Consider the following 22676-nt stretch of genomic DNA (forward strand, 5'->3'; position numbering starts at 1 on the left):
AATAGTCTGCGTTTCCTGTTATTTGCTTCTCAGAACTCTCGGATCTATTTTCTTAGTCGCATCCTGCAAACGGAGCAATATTCCAGGAAAATGCTTCCCGTACACAACCGTTATGCTCTCCCCAGCTGCAAGAGACAAACGGCGTCACTTATCAAACCGTAGCCACACCGTAGCAGACGACGCACCCTTGAGCCCTTACGCAGCTTTTTTTTTTTTTTTTGCTACTCCTCATTTAGTAATCATACCTATTTCGCCTACGTATTTCACTCGCGTTCCTGCTACAGGAAATATATTTTTTTTTGTTTTTGCTCATCCATCTAACGTTTTAAATAAATTCAACTATTTGTTTTGGTAGGACGCGTCCTCTTGTGGTGAAATCTGTGGACAGTAGGGCGCTATGGGGCGGCGGGGCGGCTGTTTTGCTAGGTTGTTAGAACATCACGGTCATCACGGATCGCGGGTTGTCGAAGGGGGAGTGATTGCTCCGGTTTCATTGCTTTTATTCGAAGTCTACCGATTCTGGAAGCCCGAACTAAAGGTGGGGAACCGTGCCGTTGCTAGGCGTTTTGTGCTGCGGGAATGAAGTCAGAAGACGTGAAGCTTTCGGGCGGAAAGCCGAGTAGCGCCGTCGTAGCGGACATACAAGCGATCAACGCGCTAGGTGCCGATGAGTTCACTCGACTTCTCGATGTTACCTGCCGCCTGTCAACGGGCGCATCTTCAAACTCGAGCGGCGACGTGAGTAGCTGTGCCTTTGTCATTTGAAAAGTGAACCCGGTGATCAAAGCGCTGTCTTTGTTCTGCCTAGCTTTACCGAAACCGATCCCAAAGCCCAGTGTTCAGTCGAAGCGTGCACCAGCATATCGCGTTTACGCTGAGAAAACAACAAGTGAACACTGCATGTCCCTTTTAAACACTGGATTAATATGTATTGCGTATGGCCTGAAAGACAATAGTCTTTCTTTAGCTACTTGAACGCAGAAATTTCGGTCTGTATGTATGCTTGTCTGTCTGTCACAAGGTTCAGCCGCCCGGCCAAAGTCAGATGCTTAACTAGAAGTTAACATACACAAAGCCATTTATAAACATGTAAATCTGGTGTCACTGTTCATACCTGTCAATATTGTTGAGTAACAACAAAACATTACGCATATCTGAGGCAAAACTTCAATACATAAGTGATATTTCTGGGGTTCTTTTATTTAAAAAATACACGAATGCTTGATTCAGCGTAGCTGCTTGTTTGTCGCGGCAATTGCCGTGACCAATCCTCCTAACTCAAACGCGCTGGCACGTGCACACCCATGCGATAGCAGTCGATCAGGAGCTGTGGTACTGACCAGTACACGTCCCAAAAAAACGCCTACGAACTGTTTTCAAACAATGTTGCCGGCAGTTTAATTCCAAGAGAGTTACCGTATTTACCCGAATCTAGGCCGACCCCCGAAATTCAGAATGTCAAAAAATAAAAAAAAAGTTACTTCGAATGTAAACCGAATGAAAAAGGGGCACTCGACTGAGACTAGAACATGCACTTTATTACTCTTGCAACACTTGTCGTAGAATGTTCAATGCTCACTCGTCTTCTTCGTTGACATCAGTGCCCTCATTGTCGCTGACCTCTTTGTCACTGTCCTCTTCCTACAGCGCACTGTCCTCACTTCCGTCCAGAACATTTGAAATGCTGCACTTACGGAAGGCCCGCACAATTACCTCAGCCAGAATTTCGGCCCATACCGTGGTGACCCAGTTTGGCAGTTGGCTGAGTGAAGTGCACTTGATGCACCCGGTCGGTTTCACTTGGTGATCTTGCAGCATCAGCCAGTTGTTGTAATGCTTCCGCAGCCTGTCCATGAATGGCTTGTTGATGGCCACGTCGAGCAGTTGTAGCTGGCTTTTCATACCGCCGGGTATTACCGCAATGTCCGTACCGCCCTCCAAAAGCACGAACTTAACGGCATCTGTCAAGTGGCTGCGGTAGGAGTCCAGAACCACGAGTGACTCCTTATTAAACAGCAGAGCACCGGCATGTCGCTGCCAAACAGTCTTAACCCAATCTTTGACAAGGGCACCACTCATCCAACCTTTCTCGTGGGCAAGCACGGCGACATTCTTAGGGAAAACTTCCCTGGCTGGAAGAGTCTTCCTCTTAAAATAATGTACGGTGGCAGCTTTTGCCCATCGGCCGTGCAACACAACATCACGGTAACGCGCTGCTTCTCGTAGCTTGCAGTTTTGAACTTGACTTCTTTCGTGCCCCTGTCATTCACGGTGTAGGCCACAGGCATGTCGAAATACACCGGGGTCTGGTCGGCGTTACCAATCTGGCCCAGTCGGTACTCCTTTGCCACCCGTTTCTTGATGACAAAGCGCTGGAATGCGACCAGCTTCTCCTCCAAGTCAGGGGAGTGCTTTTGGCACACCGACGTACGATGTCGCAGGCCGAACCCGAACCACTTCATAAAGCGAGTGATCCAGCCCCTGCTGGCCTTGAACAGAGTCCATGCGACGCCTTATACGTTTGCGAACTCCCTCGTCTTCGCCTGTATCATCTCGTCATCACAGGCATTCCACCTTCTCTTTGCTGCCGGATAAAGTCAGTGACTTCCTTTTCCACCTCGTGGTGTCGACCGTTCTTGGGTTACTGCGAAGGCCATTCACTTGACAGTGCAGCTGAAAAGTTCGTTCCGCTGCTTGTGCCATCAGCTCCACGTTCTTCTCATCGACGCCGAATTCACGCTGTGATTGAAGGTTTGAAGTTTTCTCGGCCTCCAAGACTACCTTCGGCTTGAAAGCTGCGGTGTAGTGGCACCGGTTGGTGGGCACCATTGTGCCGCGAACACGGATGCTTCTCGAGGTCATGCAGCGCCGAACGCAAGCAAGCACGGAACGCTCAGAGCCGAGTTCACAACGTTCAAACAAGCAAAATGGTGCCTGCAAACCTGCAGGCTGCAAGCTTATGGCCACGAGATGGCGTTGAGTGGCTAGCGGTGACAGGAAAGCTGCATCCTCAAATCTAAGCCGACCCTCGACTTTCGTAAACGACTTTTTAAAAAAAAGTATCAGCCTAGATTCGTGTAAATACGGTACTTTGTGCCAGGTAGTGGAGACCGCGTGAGGAGTTCAAGCTGGATTATCGTCCGGCTGACGATCGCCCACGTCTTTGCAATGCTTCTGGCAGCCAGTGCAGTCACCTAGGGGATGTCAAAATAGTTGCAACATGGGCTATTTGCCTCATTCCTTCGAGTGAAAGCAACGGCGTGTCAAACGAGGCAAGGGGAGGTAAACGCTTGCGTAGGCGGCAAACACAGCACCTGCGTTTCTTGTACCATCTGACGCGCTGTTGCGTGCAGTCCAAGCATTCGGGAAGTGTGCACTTTACGTCATGAAGGGTGCGACAAATCAGGGGCATTGGCAAGTCTGCTTCGCCGGAAGTTGTGCTTTAGGTAAAAAAAGAGACCATTTGGACTCGGTATAAATGTAAACTTGATATTTGTATTCAACGTCGTGGCAAACTAAAGCAGCCTGTAAGTCTATTTTTTAGAACAGTATTTTTATGTTTGCTGTAAAAAAAACCCATTAAAACTTGAGGATTCTCCTTATGCATCAGATGTTCTAGAATGAAACCTGTGGCCACTGCTCATCTCGCTTAGGTTACCCGTGCTGGCGTGGCCGTAACCACAACACCCCTACGCACCAGAAGCATGCCAATGAGGACCTAGCCGCTGTGGCCGGCACTCGCATGAGGAGAATGTGATGTCGCAACCTTTGCTCAAACAGAAGTAGATCTTGTCGCCAAAGAGTGCCAGTGGCAAGTGTTGGTAGCATGGTGTTGACGAGGTGCGACGAGAAAGTGGCATTAAAGCTTTTCTAGATTGGTGAATTGCTTGCATTGGTTAAAGGGACCCTGCAACACTCTTTGAGCCATGCAAGTAAGACTGCGTGACGTTTAGCTTACACTTCCAGGAATCCCTGAGCCAAATATTACACGTGCACGTGAAGCGGGGAGTGTGCAAATCGCCGTGAAAGACGCGGAAAAACCAACTGCGCTCTCTTCAATTCTCCTCATTATGCACCCCTGGTATGGCCTAAATGACGTCATTGAGGCCATGGCTGTCCATTGGCTGTCGCTGGTCAACTTCGCGGCTTATTTCTCGCATTTCCTGTGACGATCCGCCGCCGTTGGCACTGTGTACAAACCTCTTCTTTGCCTGAACCTGTGCGCAGAATTTTGCCGTTTCTTTTGGGTTTTGAGTGCGCACATAGTTTGAGTGATGAGCTCAATACTTCTCTTTCTACCAGACCACTCGACAATGAACGTTTATTGCTTCAAAAACGCCCTACTAGCCCAAGCGTGCGCTTGCGCGCAGGCAGCCATGCCTGCTTTTATGTGGCACCAGACCGGAAATAGACCCCTCCACGTTGCGAAGAAAAGGAGAAAACTCCCCGGTCTGTGATATATCGAAGGCCACGGAAGAGAATGCCGCTAGCCACCCCCCTCTCCGGGAGAGAGCGTGCAGCTTTCGTCGCGTTTTCGGCGGTCCAGTTGAGAGGGAACGATTATGCACGATTTCTCATCGTGCGTAGTTTCGGTGACAGTGAACGGATTTTCATAATTCTTGCGGGAGAAAATTGCTGGGATAATAGACTTTACCCCAAAATACATTCCTAGTAGTCAATGGTAAGTGCTGCAGGGCCCTTTTAAGACCGTGGCAGTGACACTGGTTGCTTAGATGTAGCTCCCCGGCCAATCTGTTGCGCTGATAGAGATGATGATGAGAGTGTGGACAGGCGGTGCACAACAAAGAGACTAAGGGAAGATAGCACGGTCGGCCCAACATTCGACGAGAGACAAAGCTGTGTGGGCTGCGCAGGCTTTGCGGCCGCTCTCTTGGCCGCCTTGTAAATGTTGTAACGACATCGCTCATCATCTCTTATGGTTCGTGTCACCTCTGTCCTGCCACTGCCTAACAATATCTAGCCCATGTGTGGCCCAAACATAAGCACATTTTTGAATCGGAGGCTCGCACGCAGCGTGCCTTCTCTCGTTTGTCATTGTCAGTTTTCCTGATTCGTTAAGTGTCTCTGCACCTGAGAGCCAGCGCACATTGCATACGTGTGTATTCTGAATAAATTGGTCTAGTTGAACACCTTATACAGGCTTGCTGTCTACCATCAAACTTAAAAATGTTGAGGCAGCACTACATCATTGTGGTGGTATGTGAAGCAACCGCAAAAGGCATGAGGTGGTTGTTTTATTTCCTAGACCAACTACGGACCTAACCTTCCACATTACTGTGCTGTGACAGAGCACTTGCATTGAATGACTCAGTGGACAAGTTGGCCAGGCTCACTAAGCATTATTTTCAGTAGCGTGCAGCCTTGTTTCTTACTAGTAGCCCCTTGTTGCTGTTGCAAATGCTGCTGTAATTGTGTTGGCAAGGGGTTTTAGGAAAATTGAAATTGTAGAAATTTCTTCTGAATCACAGATCAACTAACCCTGTCATTTCATTGCCAATAAAATGAGACGGAAACATTTGTTCGTGCAGGACATAACATCAGAAATTACTCTGGGTAAAGTGATCACGATCTGTCATGGAGAACTTTCGGACGTGTTTTGTCTGTATGCCACAAGATATCAGTATGGGTGCTGGGGCCATTGGAGGGCACTGTGTCCAGAAAGTAAATTTAGTTACCATGCATGCATATAGAACGACTCTAGCTCTCCCAGGCCTTTTTTCTTTGTGTGTGAGGCTTTTTTTCAGGGCTTTACAGTGGTCGGTTGTGCACTAAACTTGTTAGTTTAACATTACTCAGCTGTCTTGATTGGGGAGTATGCAACGTTATGAGTGGTGTGAAAATTGCATTTATAATCAAATGTGCCGTTTTGTCTAAACTGGTGTTTCTTGACATGGAATTTCTCTTCTTACGTTATATGGTGACAAGTTCATGCCATGTCATATCTATTATAGGCTTTGGGTACAGCTTGAACCATGTTTTCAAGACCTAAAGGCCAGTAGAATGACTAAAGCACAAAAATTTATGCAACATGTTGCATTTTTCAAGGCTTTTGTATTTCCCATAGTAAAGGATGAGGCAATAACGGACAAGGCTTTGCATTTTTGTTCCTATTTTTGTGGTACCTTTCCTTTTCCTTGTTTTTTTTTTAGTGATGAGTAGTTCTTAACTGCAAGTAGGCCAGTGATCCCTTCTGGACTTGCAAAAGTGGTGGGGTATGCCCACGCTGAAGAAAGTTGATATGTATTATATTGTCAAGTAATTTGCTTTTTTGTCTTGTAACTGCAGTTGTCTTTCAGCACCTGCCTTTTGTGTGCCTGGCTTTCCCGCACAGCTGCAGTGTTGTACAGAGAAGGAAAATGAGAGATGGGAAATGAACAGACTATCATGTAGGGTTTCCACCTGGCCGGTTTTTGACCAGACCGACCGTTTTTTTAGACAGCGGGCCGGTTGCCGGTTCATACCTAAAACCGGCTGTCATTTGCCGGTTTTTTGGCCATCGGGCCACGATTATGATCGTTTTGGCGTTTCATGAGCGTCAATTCAGCAACTACGACGATATATATGTGCCGACAAGCTGCGCAAGGACACGTGAGCAAAGAAAATATGTTGCGTGTTTCCAGAAAGTCACGTTCACATTTCCTTTTTAGATAATCTTAGTCACTTTCTGCACAAATTTTCTGCTGATTTCTCACTAGGAAAATGCTACAATAACTGGCATTGCATGACAGAAAAACAAAAACACGTGGCCCCTCCCCCCTCGCGAGAAGCGGTTTTCTTTTGGAAGAAAGGTGGCAACCTTAAGACTATGCAGAGAAGGGAAATGAACAGACTGGCCATGCAGCAACTTTTTCTGCATCGTAAATAAGGTTTGCAGAAAGGGCAGGCAGGAGAGGGTTCGTAGATCCCTGAAATGACCCCACGAACCCCATTGAGAACCGCCATTAGCAGACGACCCTCGCCGGCCTCCTGTATTTCAATTACAAGCCAGAGCGAAAGTTGGTTGTACTTAGTTTATTCGTGTTGTGGCGCGTTAAATTGACTGCATACTGAATGAAATAGCCCTTAAAGAAGTTGCGGAGGCTAAACAAAATAATACCAGCTGCAACAAGCTGATTTATCGGCTTTCTTTTGAGCGAGCTGTCGTGATCGTCGTGGCGTGGGACAGTATCGCCAGGTCAGGGGGCCTAGCTTCCTCACGATAATTATCGTTCTTTCGTCCTGCGTGCGGTCAACAATGGAAAATTCGCAAGTAGCTTAAACACAGAACGCTGCTCATTTTATAGCCTGAAGTAACTGTAAATGGTTGCTTCAGCGGAGGCGTGTAAACGGACGCGAGGAGCGCAGCCGACTCAGCAGACAGTGCTGTCCTGGCACCACCTTGAAAACGAGTGGAAATTTTGCTTTCTATTTTCGCAAAATAAAGGAATCTTGCTTAACATACACCGCATGGTTTACTAATGGCAAGGTGCATGTGTACTAGCGAGTAGGTGAGGCAATAGCGTCAAATAAACATATTAAGTGCAATTAAAAGATACAAATCAAGCACCAAATTGCATGTCCGCTGCTTGCAGAGTTGCTTACTTCTCTATTTACATAACATAACACAGCCGCATTCATGGTGCACGGCCCAGATAGTTACATACAATAGTCACTGACTCTGTTGGTTATCTTCTAGTGCAGGGGTCATCACTAACAATCTGAATGTCTTCAAATGGGATTAGACGGCGAGACAAGAACAGATAATTGATCGCTTCCAGTTGCGTGGTCCCCCATTTTCACACTTCGCCAGATTATGGTCAAATATGATTGGCAATTCGCTGAATTTCTTCCCTTTACCTTCAAAGCCCCCCTCCCCCTCCCACCCGATTTGCCGTCCAGCCCTCCTCAGTGTCGGCTTCATGCAACTCAGCCCTACACCTCAAAACGTTGCTGACCCTTATTGTGGTTTATGAAGTGCAAACTGGGTATATGTGATGCAAGAGCATACTTAAATAAAGTGAGAGCAAACAAGAAGACAGGATGGCCACTCAGTTCGTCCGACCACTTTCTTTTACGGCCAGTACTTTCATAATCGCAAAGTAGATTTCACGCTTCTGATGCTCGCTGCATTTTGTCACTGAGCCACGCAATAAAACGGCAAGCTAGCGCTGCACCGTGTATTCGTAACGGCGACAGAAACCAGCAATGTTTAATGAAAGTGCATGCATAAGTGCGCAGGTGCGCGCTTATGCAGACGAGCGGACAAGCCTGCGGTCCGCCGGACTCGCTGGCTTTTATGCACGATCATCGCCAATTGGGTACTCTTCTTTTTGATCGGCTGTAGTTGAAAAGTCCTTGTCACTAAGTGTATTAATACAAACAAGAAGCTTTCACTTCAAATTTCACTTCATACGACCATCGATCGGTAAACCTGCGAGTGGCAGAGGGCCGTCACCGTCCCAGCACTTTCGTCGACGTTGTAAACATATTTAGCGCTGCAAAGCTTTTCCCGAATGCCAATTTGATCGCCGGGAGAGATCAAACGCGTCGGGTATGGGTTGGAGACCATGTCACAAAACAATCGAGAGTATCGAGCTCATTTTGCTTCTGTCAACACGGGATCGGAACCCCCACAGCTTTGTACTATGTACCCGGAAGTACTGCCCAGAAGCCAAGAGCCACTAAATAAGCTATGCTTATTACTTTTATTCGGTGACGCTACGGAAGCCGGTTGCGCAGCGCCGCCTGGGCAGCGCAGGAGCCGCATGCCTTCAGCAAATGAGAGGCTAGCAGTGTCGCCCCATACAAACATGCAACTAGTTGTGGCAAGTATGACGCACATATGTACGGCTTGCTTGCTTGTTTCTTTTCTTCCTTTGATTATTGTCTGCAATATTTTTATTACAGAAATCTTCAAATTGGTATTACCTTTTTATTTTTTCTTTTAGCTTGATTTGGCACAGCACCTTTTTTCGTGTGTCCCAAGCTGTTCTTTATGCTGAATGCATCTTTCAAGCATTTCACATTGTGTCCCTCAAGTAACGGGCACCCACATGGTAAAGCTTACCGAATTTTCTTTTTTCAATGTGTTGGACAAAAAAAATTGTTCAGTTAGTGCTTTGGTTCAGGTGAATTCATTTTGTTTTGGTTCAGTACCTGTTCGAATAAATCATGTACCAAATTGGTTCGATAAGTTGAATTATAAGCGAAGAAAAAAATGTTTAGCACCTTTAAGTAGCCGTAATCGCAGAACACAAACCAAAATTCAAAGTACTGCTTTTTACCATTAATAGTGGTGTGATTTCCTGGACAACTCTAAGCAATTGGGCCTCATATTAGGGAAAAAGCCGTTCTCCACTCAATGTGAAAGCAGTCGGAAGCGCAGAGCAGTGATTCGCCATAATGAGCTGTACCGCCATTATATGCTTACTGCTACTACCCCATGCAATTCAAATTTCCCGCCTTCGCAGTGCTCGTGTGCCCCCTGCCTGAAACTGCGCCAGCGGGAGTTCTAATCTCTTTGAGCTTTTCTCCCCGCACGTGCCGGCGTTGCACTGCCACATTTTGCACTATTGTGAAAAACCAACCCAACGGGTGTCCTTAACTAAAGGAACGCGGGCGCTGCCAGTTAATTATGTATATTTTTCCTCAAATGTGCGTATAGTTTTCTTTGCGCTAAACAACGGAAAGATGCATTACAAGCGCCAGTGTTCCACAACTTTTCGAACGCTTATGACTATATAAACCGCTTGGCTTTCGAAGTCTCTGGGGTACGCCGTGAACAACAGCGTTACCCCGGGACGCTGCCTCGGTGCTCTATATACTTGGGTTGAGCGAGCCAGCTAGGACAACAAGGCGAGCACCTAAAGTGCTCTGCACTTAAAAGACAAAGTAGTGACCATTCGCCAGCCACTTTCTCGTCAGCCTTTATGTCATTTTAGTGACTAGTTTTGCGTGTTTTCAGTAGAGGTTGGACAAGTGTGTCTGGTTGACATTTTTAATTTAGAAGCGAAGTTTGTACATAGCCCAGCAGCCGCCTGTTGCTATCCCCATGTGCAAGCGGGCACAACGATACACGGCGCCTCAACCGAGCGCTTGCTTCGGCACGCCTGTGCATTGCGGTCGCCGTGCGCAACTTCGCTCAACAAGGCGCGGTCACCCTCCCAGCATCTCCCACGATTTCCTCAGGGCCGAAACACGGTACACAAGATGGGCCCTCTATGCCCTCAAAGCTGTTGCCCCGTTGCCTGCCTGGGCATGCCATCATGACAATAATAGTGGGAACACCCAACCCTTACACAGGACTCTCATGAACCTCTGCGGCTGCCAGCCGAACGTGCAACCTTCTGTGGGCTGGTCACCTTGGAGCAACATGGGGGGGGGGGGGCAAGGCCAAAGAGAAGCAACTGTTTTGACCGCCCATTGTGCTTCTGGTCATTAGCGAATGGCATGCGCTCGCGCCATCGAATTTGGGGGCAGCGAGCTGGGCTTCAGCCAGTAACAAGGTAGGGTTCTCGGAACCGCGCACTGGAACCTTCAGCAGGAAAAAGTATGAACCGGAGAGTTGTCTTCGACCAGCGGAACAATGCTGCTGCCCACAAAAGGTCGCCTGTACAACAAAGGGCCCGGGGCCCCATTTGTTGGGGTGTATTCAAAATAAACGCCCATGATTTACCTCGTCACTGACCCGCAAGCTGGCATCCTAATAACAACATACAGAGTGCCGATAGTTTTGTGATTGATCTGAAAGGAAAAAGTGCATGAAATGTTACGAAGTTGATCTTGCTTGAAAGAGAAAAGCCCAATCAATTTGAAGGAGAAAAGCCCAATCAATTACGGTTGGTCAAACAGTTTCGTCGGGAACCGGTAACTGTTATTTATTTTGTCGGTTCGGTTCTGGGTTGGATTCAGGTGGCACAGCTGGCACATAACGGCTCGGGTTCAAGTTCAATTAGGTGAGAATACCGGTTCAGTTTGGTTTGGTTCCAGTTTGACACCTTGGTTCATCTTTTGTTGAGGTTAGCTTAGTTGGAAAGAGCCATGGAAGCCCCATGCAAGTGCCCACGCAAACGGCATGTACGTGGCTATATCGCATGGAATCTAAACAAACTACCGTGTACAGAAATCGTTGCCTACTTAGCTGAGCACGTAAAGAAATATTGTCAGGAATATAGGGTTGCGCCACCCATAGGTGGCAAGTGGCATTTCCTGCACTTAGGTACCTAGGTAATTTAGTGACCACATGCTTTGCGTTGCAGCCAGGGTGCTCCCCCACATGGTATTAACCCTTTCAGCCCTGATTTTTTTATTTTGAGCAATATGATGTTTTCTTAGTGTTTTCTTAAATCTTTGGGTCCCATAAGCCTCAAAACAAAAAATAGAACTTGAAGTGGAAGAAATAAGATTTATTAACGGGGCAATTAATTAGTACATCTGGCAATTAAAAATTTTGTGTTACACGCCGCTGTGGCTCAGTGGCTAAGGCGTTGCACTGCCGAGCACGAGGTTGCGGGGTCGATTCCCGGCCGCTTTTCTGATGGAGGCGAATAGTGAAAACACCCGTGTGTGCGAGATTTCGGCGCATATTAGAGATCCCCAGGTGGTCAAAATTAATCCGGAGCCCTCCACTACGGTGCGCCTCATTGCCTGCGTTGTGTCCGTGCATTAAACCCTAAAATCGAATTAAAAAGTTTTGTGTTGAGCAGCGACATCACTTTTGCATATTTTCCTAAACGTTATGACTACATGAACCTACAAACAAAGAATGAGCTTCGCAGTGCACGTATTGATAGATTTGCATGCTTGGGAATAAATCTCGCACCGCCATTTTTTTTTTCCGCCTCAATGGAGCTCCTTCTTTGTAGCGTGCAGCTCCACTAAAATGAAACAACAGTGATATCTATAGCAATAGGTATCAGTGAAGAACAATTTCCCAGGAAACTAGCAGGTTTGGTTTCATTCTCTATGCACTAAAGGAACTTTTATGTGATGGCATCAATTGATGCCACCAGGGCCGAAAGGGTTTTAAAGGGGCCATGAACACGAAATGCAAGTTTTGTTTTAAACAGACTAATTTGTCTCGATAACAATGATAGCAGTTTTATCACAAACGTCAAGCAAATAATCCTGATATGAGGGAAACAGGTGAAGTAGTGACAACCCTCCAGGCACTTTCTACTACCTAGTGATACGATCAAATGGAGCTACCATCATTCCTACTACAGTCACCCAGCCATGTTTTTACGCCGGTGGCCGCCAATCGCACAAACAAGTTCCTCTGACCTTATAGAGAAGTAACTAGAAAGTCTTTATGGCATCAGAGGAACTTGTTTGTGTGAATGGCGGCCACCGGCGTAAAAACATGGCTGGGTGACTGTAGTAGGGATGATGGTAGCTCCATTTGATCGTATCACTAGGGTGGTAACGTTGGGTGAACTCACTCATAGGTGTTTTAGTGCTGGCCCATATGGCAGCACGATATTTGAAAACTCTTCAATCTTTTTTGCATTTTTTTCGGTACAAGAATGCCTTTAGTCACCTAAATGGAGCTGGAGTGGGTTACCGAAGGCTTGTTCATCTAACTTGAATGAAGTTGTATTTTGCCTTCGTGTCCCCGTTCGTGCACATGGCACAATGAAGTGGCCTGCTCATCAGGTAGTAATACCTAACAGACAAGCAAACAATGGCTCGATATTCTCGGTAACACCGCGTCCTAGTTGCTGCATTGGGACTTGCAGCCGGTACAGCCACTGCCATGGAGGACAGTGAAACTGCTTTCAATGAAGGCACCCGGCTAGTTTACTGAGATACGTCAGTTTAAGCTGCTCCAGCCCGGGTACCTCGAGTGGCCAATCTAACAATTTTCCAAAATTCGAATGTTCACATTTTGGTGACTTGACATGCCAAAGCTGCGCCACGGATATGAGGCGCGCCAAAGTTGAGGGTTCTGGAGAAATGTTGACCACCTGGGCACCTTCAACATACGCCAAAATCTCAGGGGGCGCGTTTTTTTTTTTTTTTTTTTTTCTTCACCTTTATTGACAAGTGGCTTCCGCGGATTGTGAGACCTGTGGGATCCACCTTCCGTCCTTGGGCTGAGCAGCACATTGTTTTGGCCAGTGAGCCAACGCGGGGAGTTGTAGGAATATTTTTCATCTGTGCACACTGTGGGAACACTGCTGTTGTGCAGCTGATCATTGAGTGTCAGTCAATTAGCAATGAACGGCTGACCGAAGGGATCAGTGACTCAGCTGCAGTGCTGCCTAAGCAAGGGGTGCAGCTTGCATTACTCGGAAGTGAAGTTCCTGCATTCTCTTTTAAGTTTAATTTATTGTTTCTCAAATTCATAGCAACAAAGTTCTTACGTCGATCCATTTTCTAGTGCCTTGTGTGAATTTCGTTGCAACGGAGTTCAACTTGAAATTTCACTGCAAGCTCCTTTTCCTAAATCAAAGGTGCAATTCAACAACTTGCTGTGGGAGCTCTGTCTTGACTAAACTTCGACCCTAACAGATTTTATTAATGTTGCACAGCATTTTAAAGCTTTGCAGACTTTTTTTGAGGCCTGGTGGTCAGCCGTGGCCAACGACATGTTTCAGTGCATTTGGAATAACTCGGAAGTGTGACTTTTGATTGCCTTCTGCACTGCTTCTAGAGGCTGGTCACCATTTGACGCACTACACTGGTTTAGCGTTAAAGAAAAAGCTGTTCGAGTGAGCACTGCAGAAGCCGAATATTTTGTTACGCTGTCTAACACATTTGATTGTATTAGTTCTACTGACACGGCCAATAAAACGCTGGCAATTTCTGGAGTGGGCGAAAAATTGGACCTATACAATAGAAGGGTAATGGAGCTAATTGCCAATGTTTTTCTCCCAGGATAACCGCATTTACACTTTCAATTTAACAGTTGCTTACAAAGGTTTGGGTTTTGTTTTTGGTAACTTCTCTGTCTAGCTTAAGAAAAAGAGAGAGAGAAAAACTTGTTTACGGAGAGTCATGATGTTCTTGGGGGAGTGTTGCCCTCTTCACGGGTATCCGAAAAAGGGAGGGAGGTCTAGTTGGGCACAATAACGTTATGCAAACTTGTGCTTCTGAGCCCAAGGACTTGGGTTTGATGGTTGATGAGGAAGGTGGAGGCAAAAAGCAGAAACTCTCGTATGTTGAGATTTTGGCACACATTAAACATCCCCTGCTAATTAGAGTTCACAGTTAATTTGGAGCCTTCCACTACGGCATGCCTCAAGCCTACGCATAGCTCCGGTGCTTGAAACACCCAAATCTTGAATTTAAACATTACGCACACTTGTCTCCACTTCATTCCTGGAAACTCCTTTCCCTTCGTGTTTTGGAAGCGAGTGCCCAACCATGTCCAGTTTCAAGCAGTGCTGCTCAGAGCTCCCTGTTGCAGCTTCTTGTCTTTCCTCTCGAGGTTTGTCATGCTGAAGGTGCCGCCTGGCTTCGTGCAGGCCAGTGGACGCTGTGGAGAGACCCTCTTTGCCCTGCTGTCCGAGGCATCGCGCCGAGGCATGGATGCTCCTCAGCTTTGCCAGGCGCTCGAGTCCTTGGGCTTGGACGCTGCCAGGGCCGCACCAGTGGCTGAACAATGGCTGACATCGCGCACCTCGGCCCGTCCACAGGTGGGTAAATGCTCAGATACCATCATTTACACAGCAGGCATTCCTTATTTAGCAAACTTTGGCCGAATGCACACATCTGGAGATGGACGTAGCCCTGTGGAAGTACTTAGTACGAGATATGAGGACGATGAAGGCATCAAGGAATTGTTCTGGTGGCCCTTATGCACCCATCTTGGTGGCTGAAAGAAATCGCAAAAAAGTGGCTTTTTGAACGGGCCATTGATGGATATTTTCTTTTGTTTTCCATGTTGTTTGCTCGTTTGTAGGTCTACCTTTTAATTCACGCTCATTTTAAAAAGTGTAGAACACCAGCGAGAAGTGCACGTGCTTAAAAGAACCAATCTTCCTCAATAACAATGCAATTGCAAAGGCTGCAAAACCATTATGACGTGTTAACACCCATGCCATGGTTGCCCATTGTGTAACTTGGTCCATTCGGCCAGAATTGCAGTCATGGCCGTTATTCATTTGTGGATATCCCCAGTGCGATCATAAAGATTAAGCCAGCAGTTGAGTGTGTACGGATAAAAGGATGCACATACAGTTTCATTGGTCTTGCCAACAGCCACACGGTCACGCAGTGCAGCAATGAAGTGAGGTTGACACTTGCATATCCCTGAAATATCTGTGGTTAACTCTACGTATCTGGTAAACAGCAAGTTCTATGCAGCTCCTTGACAACCGGGAAAATCTTTCAAGAGCTAGTTTTGAAGGCCCTGGGAACCCTGGAATTTTTACAGACCCTTCAAAATGTTTGAATTTTAAAAATTTTTCTTTTTAACATTTAGTAGTGGTGTGCAGATTTTTAAAACTTCCAATACTTTGCAAATAGTGTTGGCTATTCGATTTGCAGCGTAGTTTATGCCGTTCGAATAATTTAAATATTTAAAGTTTTGAAATAATACAGCAATAAAAGTTTTCTGCCGCCAGACGTCATGTCAACATTAAAGCTTCACTGCATGGTTGGCCCTTAGGCTGGTTTTTTTGCACAGCGTCAAAGCTATGCAAAAAGGCACAGCACACGTTACGGGCTTTGCACAAAACAACTGTATGCCAACTCCGGAGTATGTCAGCTGAAGTGGAACACTTGTGTAAAATTTATAAGTTGGAAAGAAGTTTTCTGTCCATATAATCGCATGAGTGAGGAATTGAGTTAGTACTTGCAATACGGTCATACCAGTCACTACCATGCGTGTCTCCTTTCAGTCACTTAAAAAAAAAATGGCAGCGTCTCCACTCCGTGGATGATGGTGAGGGTGCGGAGTACGGGGACTCGAAATGACATCCAAGTTGCGCCCCTAGTGACATCCGCTTTGCGCCCCGACTGTCACTCGATCTGAGCCGTGAGTTGCACCTTGATTATTCCCTAAATAAAACTGCAACTCACGGCTCAAACTGAATTTTGCTTCATTTTCGCTTGATGGTGGTGTGCGCACAGATGGACACGAACGGACATTGGGAGGTCCTAAGGCACTCCGCACCCTTAGTCGAGGGAGTAAGCTGTTTGACTCTTGGGAACTAACTCACGGTCGTAGCCCAATGGGTAAGACGACTGACACTGTCTGAACTGTCTGGCCTACCAGACACAGGCTGGAATCCTGCCGGTGCCTGTGTGATTTTTTGCGATTGTAAATGCTATGCACACGGATGCGGACAGACATTGTGCAGTCCTAAGGTACTCCGCACCTAAAACCGCACATGCATCTGTATTCGCAGCATATTGAGGGACCCGCATGTGTCGAGAGTGCACTGGCGCTGCACAAAGGCACTCGCCTGGCGTTGCTGGGGCCTCCAAAGCGCAGGTTAGGGGTGTGTTGAGGAGGCTGGAACTGACACCCCGTCGGCCCGAATCTGTCCAGGCTTGAGTTGCAATGTCGGTCCCCCAGCAGCAGCATCACCCCTGGCTTGATTCTTGCCGCCTCCTTGTTCCGCTCCTGTCTTCTTTCCTCTGCCGCCTCCTTGCACGAAGAAAAAATGGTGCTGTTAGCCCACCCAGCAACATGGGCAGTGCACTGTAGCACGTGGGTAACACTGGTAAGGAATACCGTGAAGGAAAAACACACGGTTGCTCAGTTGGAAAGAACGCGTTTGTTAACCCACTCAGGACTGTTCACCTACGAAGGATGTTTTTTTTTTTTTTTTTAACTGAAAAAGTAAAACAACAACATTTAAAACTTTCAAAGTTCACACCGCAGTTGCATGATATGGGCAGGAGTGATGCAGTATGTGCCACCAGTAAAAACGCAGTTATCAGTGTGTTAACTACACTTTAGCATTCATGTGATATGACCAAGCAGAACTGGAGGACATGGTTCAATCGCCCAGCCATGTTTCTTTGTGTTGGCTTGGGTCGCCCTCCGCCAATGGCACAAACAAGGCTCTGTGACATCGTAGAGACATGGCCAGAAGGTTGCTGGGGAGGCACCACTGTATCATAGGTTATGCAGCAGTTAAGACTATGCCATGGTGACTATAGCTTAGTGTCGGGTAACTGGGTAGGTAGTAGCGGTAAATGTGGTGACTGAAATTTTCAGTTAGTAGCAATAGGTGATAATCATATTTTGGGCCAGCAGCAAGCCTTGCAAAATCTTTACAACTACCATGGCACCGCTAAAGTCAGAATAGATCATCACAAACAGTAAGCTGTCCATTTTCACCTTATTTAACCTGTAATCATGATAAAAACTGGAATTCAACAATTTTTTTTAGTATTCGAAAGTTTGCCCTACGGCATAACGCTGCACGATTCACAGGTACACGAACAAGTTTGCTTCTCGTATAAAGTCCAGAAGGTGCCGATGAAATGATGGTCCATGAACCCAGCGCTGCAGGTCTGGAGGGCAGCCAGGGTGGAGGCCGGTTGCACGAAGGTGCCGTAATCGGATCTGATTCAGTGCGGGGTAGGTCCACAGCAGATGCTGCACATTCACATTCTGTACGGCGGAGTCGCACAATGGGCAGGTAGAGTCGTATGGGCCGCGGTACTGCGATGGCCAAGAGGCAGTCACAGACGGCGTAAGGGCCATCCCAACGCGTATTCTCCGCAGCGCAACCTCCTCTCGGCGAGTTAAGTCACCAGGGAGGTTTGAACCACACGGGGGTATGAGGGCTCGTGTGGTGCGCCGGAGAATTTCCTTCTCTTGTGCCAGGTTTCCACTTGGATCTTCGGGGAAAAGTGGTAGTGGTCGCATCAGGGTATGCGGGCGACTAGCCGTGTCTGCCTCCCTACTGCCGGGTACCCATTCTATGCGGATCCGCAGTAGAGTGCTTCGTGCTAAGTGGTGAATGGCATCTGCGAACGCCGTAGCTTGTGTTACGCGGTGGATGTCATGGATGGCTTGCATAGAGTCTGTGCGTATTATTAGTAGACAGTATGGCCCTGCCTTGACAATAGGCAGTATTGCGGCCATCCCATCGTGTATCGCTGCTAGTTCAGCAAGATACGCTGGGGGCATCGGGTTAGCCTCGTAAGAGCAACATTGGTCCACCTCTGGTAGCTGGGGGCACATGAGTGCAGTGTGCACCGTGCCGTTTTTGACGCTGGCGTCTACATATGCGATTGCCGTTTCCGCATCTGGGCTATGTAGGCGAGAGACTTGGGCCATGGCCTGGCGAGGTACTGGGTAACGGAGGCGACCAATTGGTTTGTTGTCGGTTAACTGTACTCGCTGCCATGGAGGAATGTTTGAACCTTTCACAGTGGTACTTGGTACAACGTACCCCATGTACCGGGCTAGCGCAGCGGCTGCACTGGCCATTGAGACTTTACAGGCCCGGGCAGAGCGGCGTTGGTGCACCAGCTCATCAATCATATTGAGTTGGGCCTCCCCCTGCAGAATTGGTATCGGGGTCATTCAGAGTAGTCCAGTAATGGCCCGCATGGCATCCCGGTTGATGGCTTCGAGGTGATCCCAGTCCCTCATCGTGATGCGGTGGAATTGAGCCTGGTACACGAGTCTGGGTTACAACACTGAGCACACAAGGAGGCAAGCAACGCTGGTGCGCGACCCACCAGCCTTCATCGCCATTCGACGTATCAAGTCTCGACCTACATCTTGCACCCGTAGTCCTTGGATGGTTTGTTGACCAACACATCCACGGGCTGCAGGACAGATGCTAGGCCACTTATTATAACGGCCAGGTTAGTCCACATGCCACAAAACTTCTCCTTCACGCTCTCCACAAGATGCCCTTTGAAGCTGTCGAGCATCAACACCTCTGGCAGTCGCAGCAAAGCCCCTGGTCGTACCAGTCCTGTATCATCTCCTCATTCATCCACCCATTTTCTTGTATGCGCGTGTGAACGTGGCCTCCAAGCTTCAATTTGGACACCATCTTCCCTTTGAAGATGATAAAGGGTGGGAGTTTGCGGCCATCTGCTGTCACGGCAACCATCACCATGCAGCATTGTTTTTTGCAGCCGGTGGTCTTGATGGGTACTGACGCAACACCTTTCTTGCTCACCGTGGAGTTGGCTGGCATGTCGAACATCGGCGGCGTTTCGTCGGTTTCCCCAATCTGGGACATGATGAAGTTCCCCTTTCTGTGTAATCCAGTCACGAAGCAGTGAACCAATGCAATTTTCTCCTAGTAGGCCTGTAATAACCACTGGCAGAGGGTCTATCTCCATCTGAGAGACAGCTGGGGGCATCTCATGAAGGGTGTCGCCCAGCCTCAGTTAACTGTGAATGTCGCAGCAGGGACCCCTTTCTCGTGTGCGGTCTGCCTTGCAGGCAAACTGCAGTATCTCGCACAACACAGTGAGACAGGACGACCTCACCTCTTCAACAGCTCTTCTTCCATGGCAGGAAACTTTCCTTGCTTTGGTACCTGAAACGTCCTTCTTCTGGGTTTTGTATTTTGGAGTGAACTCTTCTGCTTTCTCCAATACCGCATGTGGCTCTCATTCACGTTGAAGTGCTTTGCGGCGGCGCGGTTCCCTTTTTCCTCGGCAAACTCAATGACATTGAGCTTGAATTTCGCCGTATAGATATTGCAGCCCTTCACTACTCAAGCAAAAGTTGATTGACTGATGGTGAAACGGCAGCACAAAAGGAGGATTCCCTTGCGACGTGAACTCGGGAAAGAGAGAGAGAGGGTTCTGACGCAGCACGAACACAGGAAGGAAAGGCAAGGCTGGGGCGACACTGCAGCAGGGCTGATACGCCCTCACACACCTCCGATAAAGAAGTTAGTGCTTCTGAATCCCCGTCTGCCTTTGCGTGCATTGTGTGTGAGTTCTCATGGTGGAAGAGAAAGGAAAGGACGGAGGCAAACGCTCGAGCAGTTCCAACTCCTCATGGAAAAGACGAAAGCAGTGGTGTACATGTGTCGAGAATGGACAATGTGGCCGGGTAGGGTGTCTGCATGTTCCTCCCTGCCTCCACTCCGCCACGGAGGGATGGCGAGGACGGACATTCAGGTATGGGGGAAGAAAGAAAGGAGAAAAGAAAAAGGAACGAAGGAACTATGCACATGCAGTCTCTTGTATCACTGCACTCCCATTCGCCATGGTGCCGTGCTGCTGTTCAAAATGCGCTCCTTTGTGCATGCGTGCCTATGGGTTGTCTCCTCGGGTGAGACAGGGAGCGCAAAATTTGTGAGTGGATTTTTTTTTCTGTAAATGTGGACAATAGTTAAGGGTGCCCAAATTACACGATGGCACAAATTATACAAGTAAATACACTAGTTGGCGTAATAACAACCAGTACACGAGTTTGTGAAGTGACCGCTTTCGATAGCTTTAGGGTACTTTCTCTTCGTTTAGGTCGGGGGGAGCGTGCATCTATCATCAGGTATCCGTCGCTGGTAGCTTGGCGTGTGTTCATTGTCGCTACAACTGTGCCTTCGAGCGGTAAAAAATCTTAAGCTGTGCGTCGTCTGCTACGGTTCGTCCCACTTCACCACATGCGTTCTTATACGAAAGCACTGCAGCCGTGGCGTTGTGTTAAAGTATTCTAACTTGGTAGTTGAGGCATGTTTGCAAGACGCACCCATAAATTTTAAGTGTGTTGTCATTTATCTCCTGAAAATTCTGAAGCATGGATTTATTAAAGCAGCATTGGTGTCATGTAATATTTTTATGCAAGGATAAACATGGTGAACACGAACGTCTATAATGAAAATGACCCTCTGAAAGTGGAATGTGTGTAAAATTTTCCGTGTGTAGCAATACCTGCTTTTGTAACTCGGTTGAAATACATTTTGTTACAGCACCATGGCTAGTCTGTTTGTGTACTTTCACTGCACGCGGAGAAGTGGTAGGAACCATAGCAGACGACACGCAGCTATCTCCGCCTCTGCCACTGATGTATGCTTATCTTTTGCCATTAAAGGGGCCATGAAGAGAAGATGCAAGTTTAGTTCATTAAAAAGACTGCTTTGTCTTGGTATGAATGATGCAAATTTTATTGCAAAGTTGAAAAAAGTAATGGAAGTACTAAGCAAACGAAATTAAGAAGTGGTGACCCCCCAGCGACTTTTTGGCGATGCCTCGACGTTACAAAATCTTGTTTGTGCGATTGGTGGCCGCGGACCTAAGCCACTGCCAAGAAATATGACTGGGCTATTGTAGTGGGGCTTCTAGTTTGGTCGTATCGCTTGAATGGTAGCACGAAATTAACCCACTGATAACGATGTATTTACTGCTGGCCCCTCTTGCATCACTCCTGCCCAAATTTCATCACCGTAGCTTCAAATATTAAGGTAGTCAGTACCTCTCAATTTCTTTGTTAAACGTCTTTGATGGCTGGAACGGTTTTCACTGAGTAGCCAAAGGCTTGTTCTTTCGAAAGGAACAAAGTTGTGTTTAGTCATGGTTGTCCCTTGACGAAAAAGGACATTTTCAAAAATAGCAGCGTGGTTAATAGAAGATTTTTTTTGTGAGCTTGGTGACCCATTGATTGGTCGGTTGGTGCGTTTGCTGCAGGTTCGGCCATGGCAGCTGCGCGACGTGGAGTGGCGGTTTGGGGTGACGGTGGCCAGCTCGGCAAACGAGCCCCGCGGCAGCTTCGTCCAGATGCGGCTGGCCCTGGCAGGTGGACAGGACGTGCACGTCGAGATGAACCTCGCTCAGTTCTACTCACTGTGCAATGAGATGGAGCAGGCTAAGCTCACGCTCGAAGCACTGCGCTGACTTGCCACTCGCCCTCGGGGGATGCCGTCACCACTCCTGGACTGTAGGTGTTCCAAAAGGTGTAATTATTTCTTTCTCGTTACCTTCAATTGATGCCTATTTTTTGTATAAATAAAGCATAGAGAACAATGTCTTTGGTTGCTGAACATCATTGCTCCGACAGAAGCACAGGGCAGCGGCTTGGCTTTGTGCTTGGGAAGATGTAGGGATTTTTTTGTATTAGTTGCTTTCATGGTCAGTAAAAGAGGGTATGCACATGCACTGAGTTCTGTCGGAGGAAAACTGGTGCTCACAAAAACCTGCAATATATTCAGTGCCACACTAAGTGGTTACGTTATAAGCGACCTACACAGTGCAGGGGTGGAACAGCTACGTCGTTTCCGCCATTGAGCGCCAAACTTGCTTACCTGTGCTATCCTGCGCCGAACTGCCCCTATTGCGCCAAACTCGTTTATCAGCACCCTCCTGCACCGAGGACCCCGAATTTAGCCGTAAGGTACAACAGCCATCTTCCCCTGTGCCCTAAAACTCTGCTGAAACATCATGTTTTTGGTATTATCAAGGCTGCAGGGGTGATCCAGCTGGGCCATTTGCGCCATTTTGCTACAATTGTACTCTCCTGCGCCCTGCTGCGCCAAGTGGTGTTTTACTTGCGCCAAATGCTCCGAACCGCTTGAACCCGGTTTTTCGGCCGAGAGTTGTCCCCTCAAACCAGCTGAAGCGAGAGACGATCATTCTCCCGCTAACCAGCACGATGCTTCCTAGGTTGGCAACTTGGAAGAAGCGGTGCGCTCGATTATTCGGTTCCCCCAGCCGAGCTCCGCTCATGGTGCAGCCGCAGTGCAGCAATAGTGCAGCCACGGTGCCGCTTCGGAGCAGAGAAGTGGTTATTCGGCAATGTT

The 22676-nt window shown here is 47.7% G+C and overlaps 1 protein-coding gene across 1 annotated transcript; it reads left to right on the forward strand.

Moving 5' to 3' along the window:
• The first annotated feature begins 429 nt into the window (after nt 1-429).
• Nucleotides 430-21907, forward strand: LOC144147126 (COMM domain-containing protein 7-like). Its single transcript, XM_077679199.1, has 3 exons — nt 430-738; nt 14469-14639; nt 21568-21907. The coding sequence occupies exons 1-3, from the start codon at nt 580-582 to the stop codon at nt 21772-21774; spliced, it is 537 nt and encodes a 178-aa protein (XP_077535325.1). The 5' UTR covers nt 430-579; the 3' UTR covers nt 21775-21907.
• Nucleotides 21908-22676: the final 769 nt, after the last annotated feature.

Source organism: Haemaphysalis longicornis, unplaced genomic scaffold, assembly GCF_048455015.1.
Source record: "Haemaphysalis longicornis isolate Haplotype H1 unplaced genomic scaffold, Haemaphysalis longicornis Haplotype H1 scaffold_7, whole genome shotgun sequence".
NCBI lineage: Eukaryota > Metazoa > Arthropoda > Arachnida > Ixodida > Ixodidae > Haemaphysalis > Haemaphysalis longicornis.

What these genes read in the sequence shown, in the direction of transcription:
- LOC144147126 (XM_077679199.1), top strand. Translation starts at nt 580, where the DNA reads ATGAAGTCAGAAGACGTGAAGCTTTCGGGCGGAAAGCCGAGTAGCGCC. An exon ending in CTTCAAACTCGAGCGGCGAC is followed by an intron (nt 739 to 14,468) that starts GTGAGTAGCTGT and finishes GGCTTCGTGCAG; the next exon opens with GCCAGTGGACGCTGTGGAGA. An exon ending in GCACCTCGGCCCGTCCACAG is followed by an intron (nt 14,640 to 21,567) that starts GTGGGTAAATGC and finishes CGTTTGCTGCAG; the next exon opens with GTTCGGCCATGGCAGCTGCG.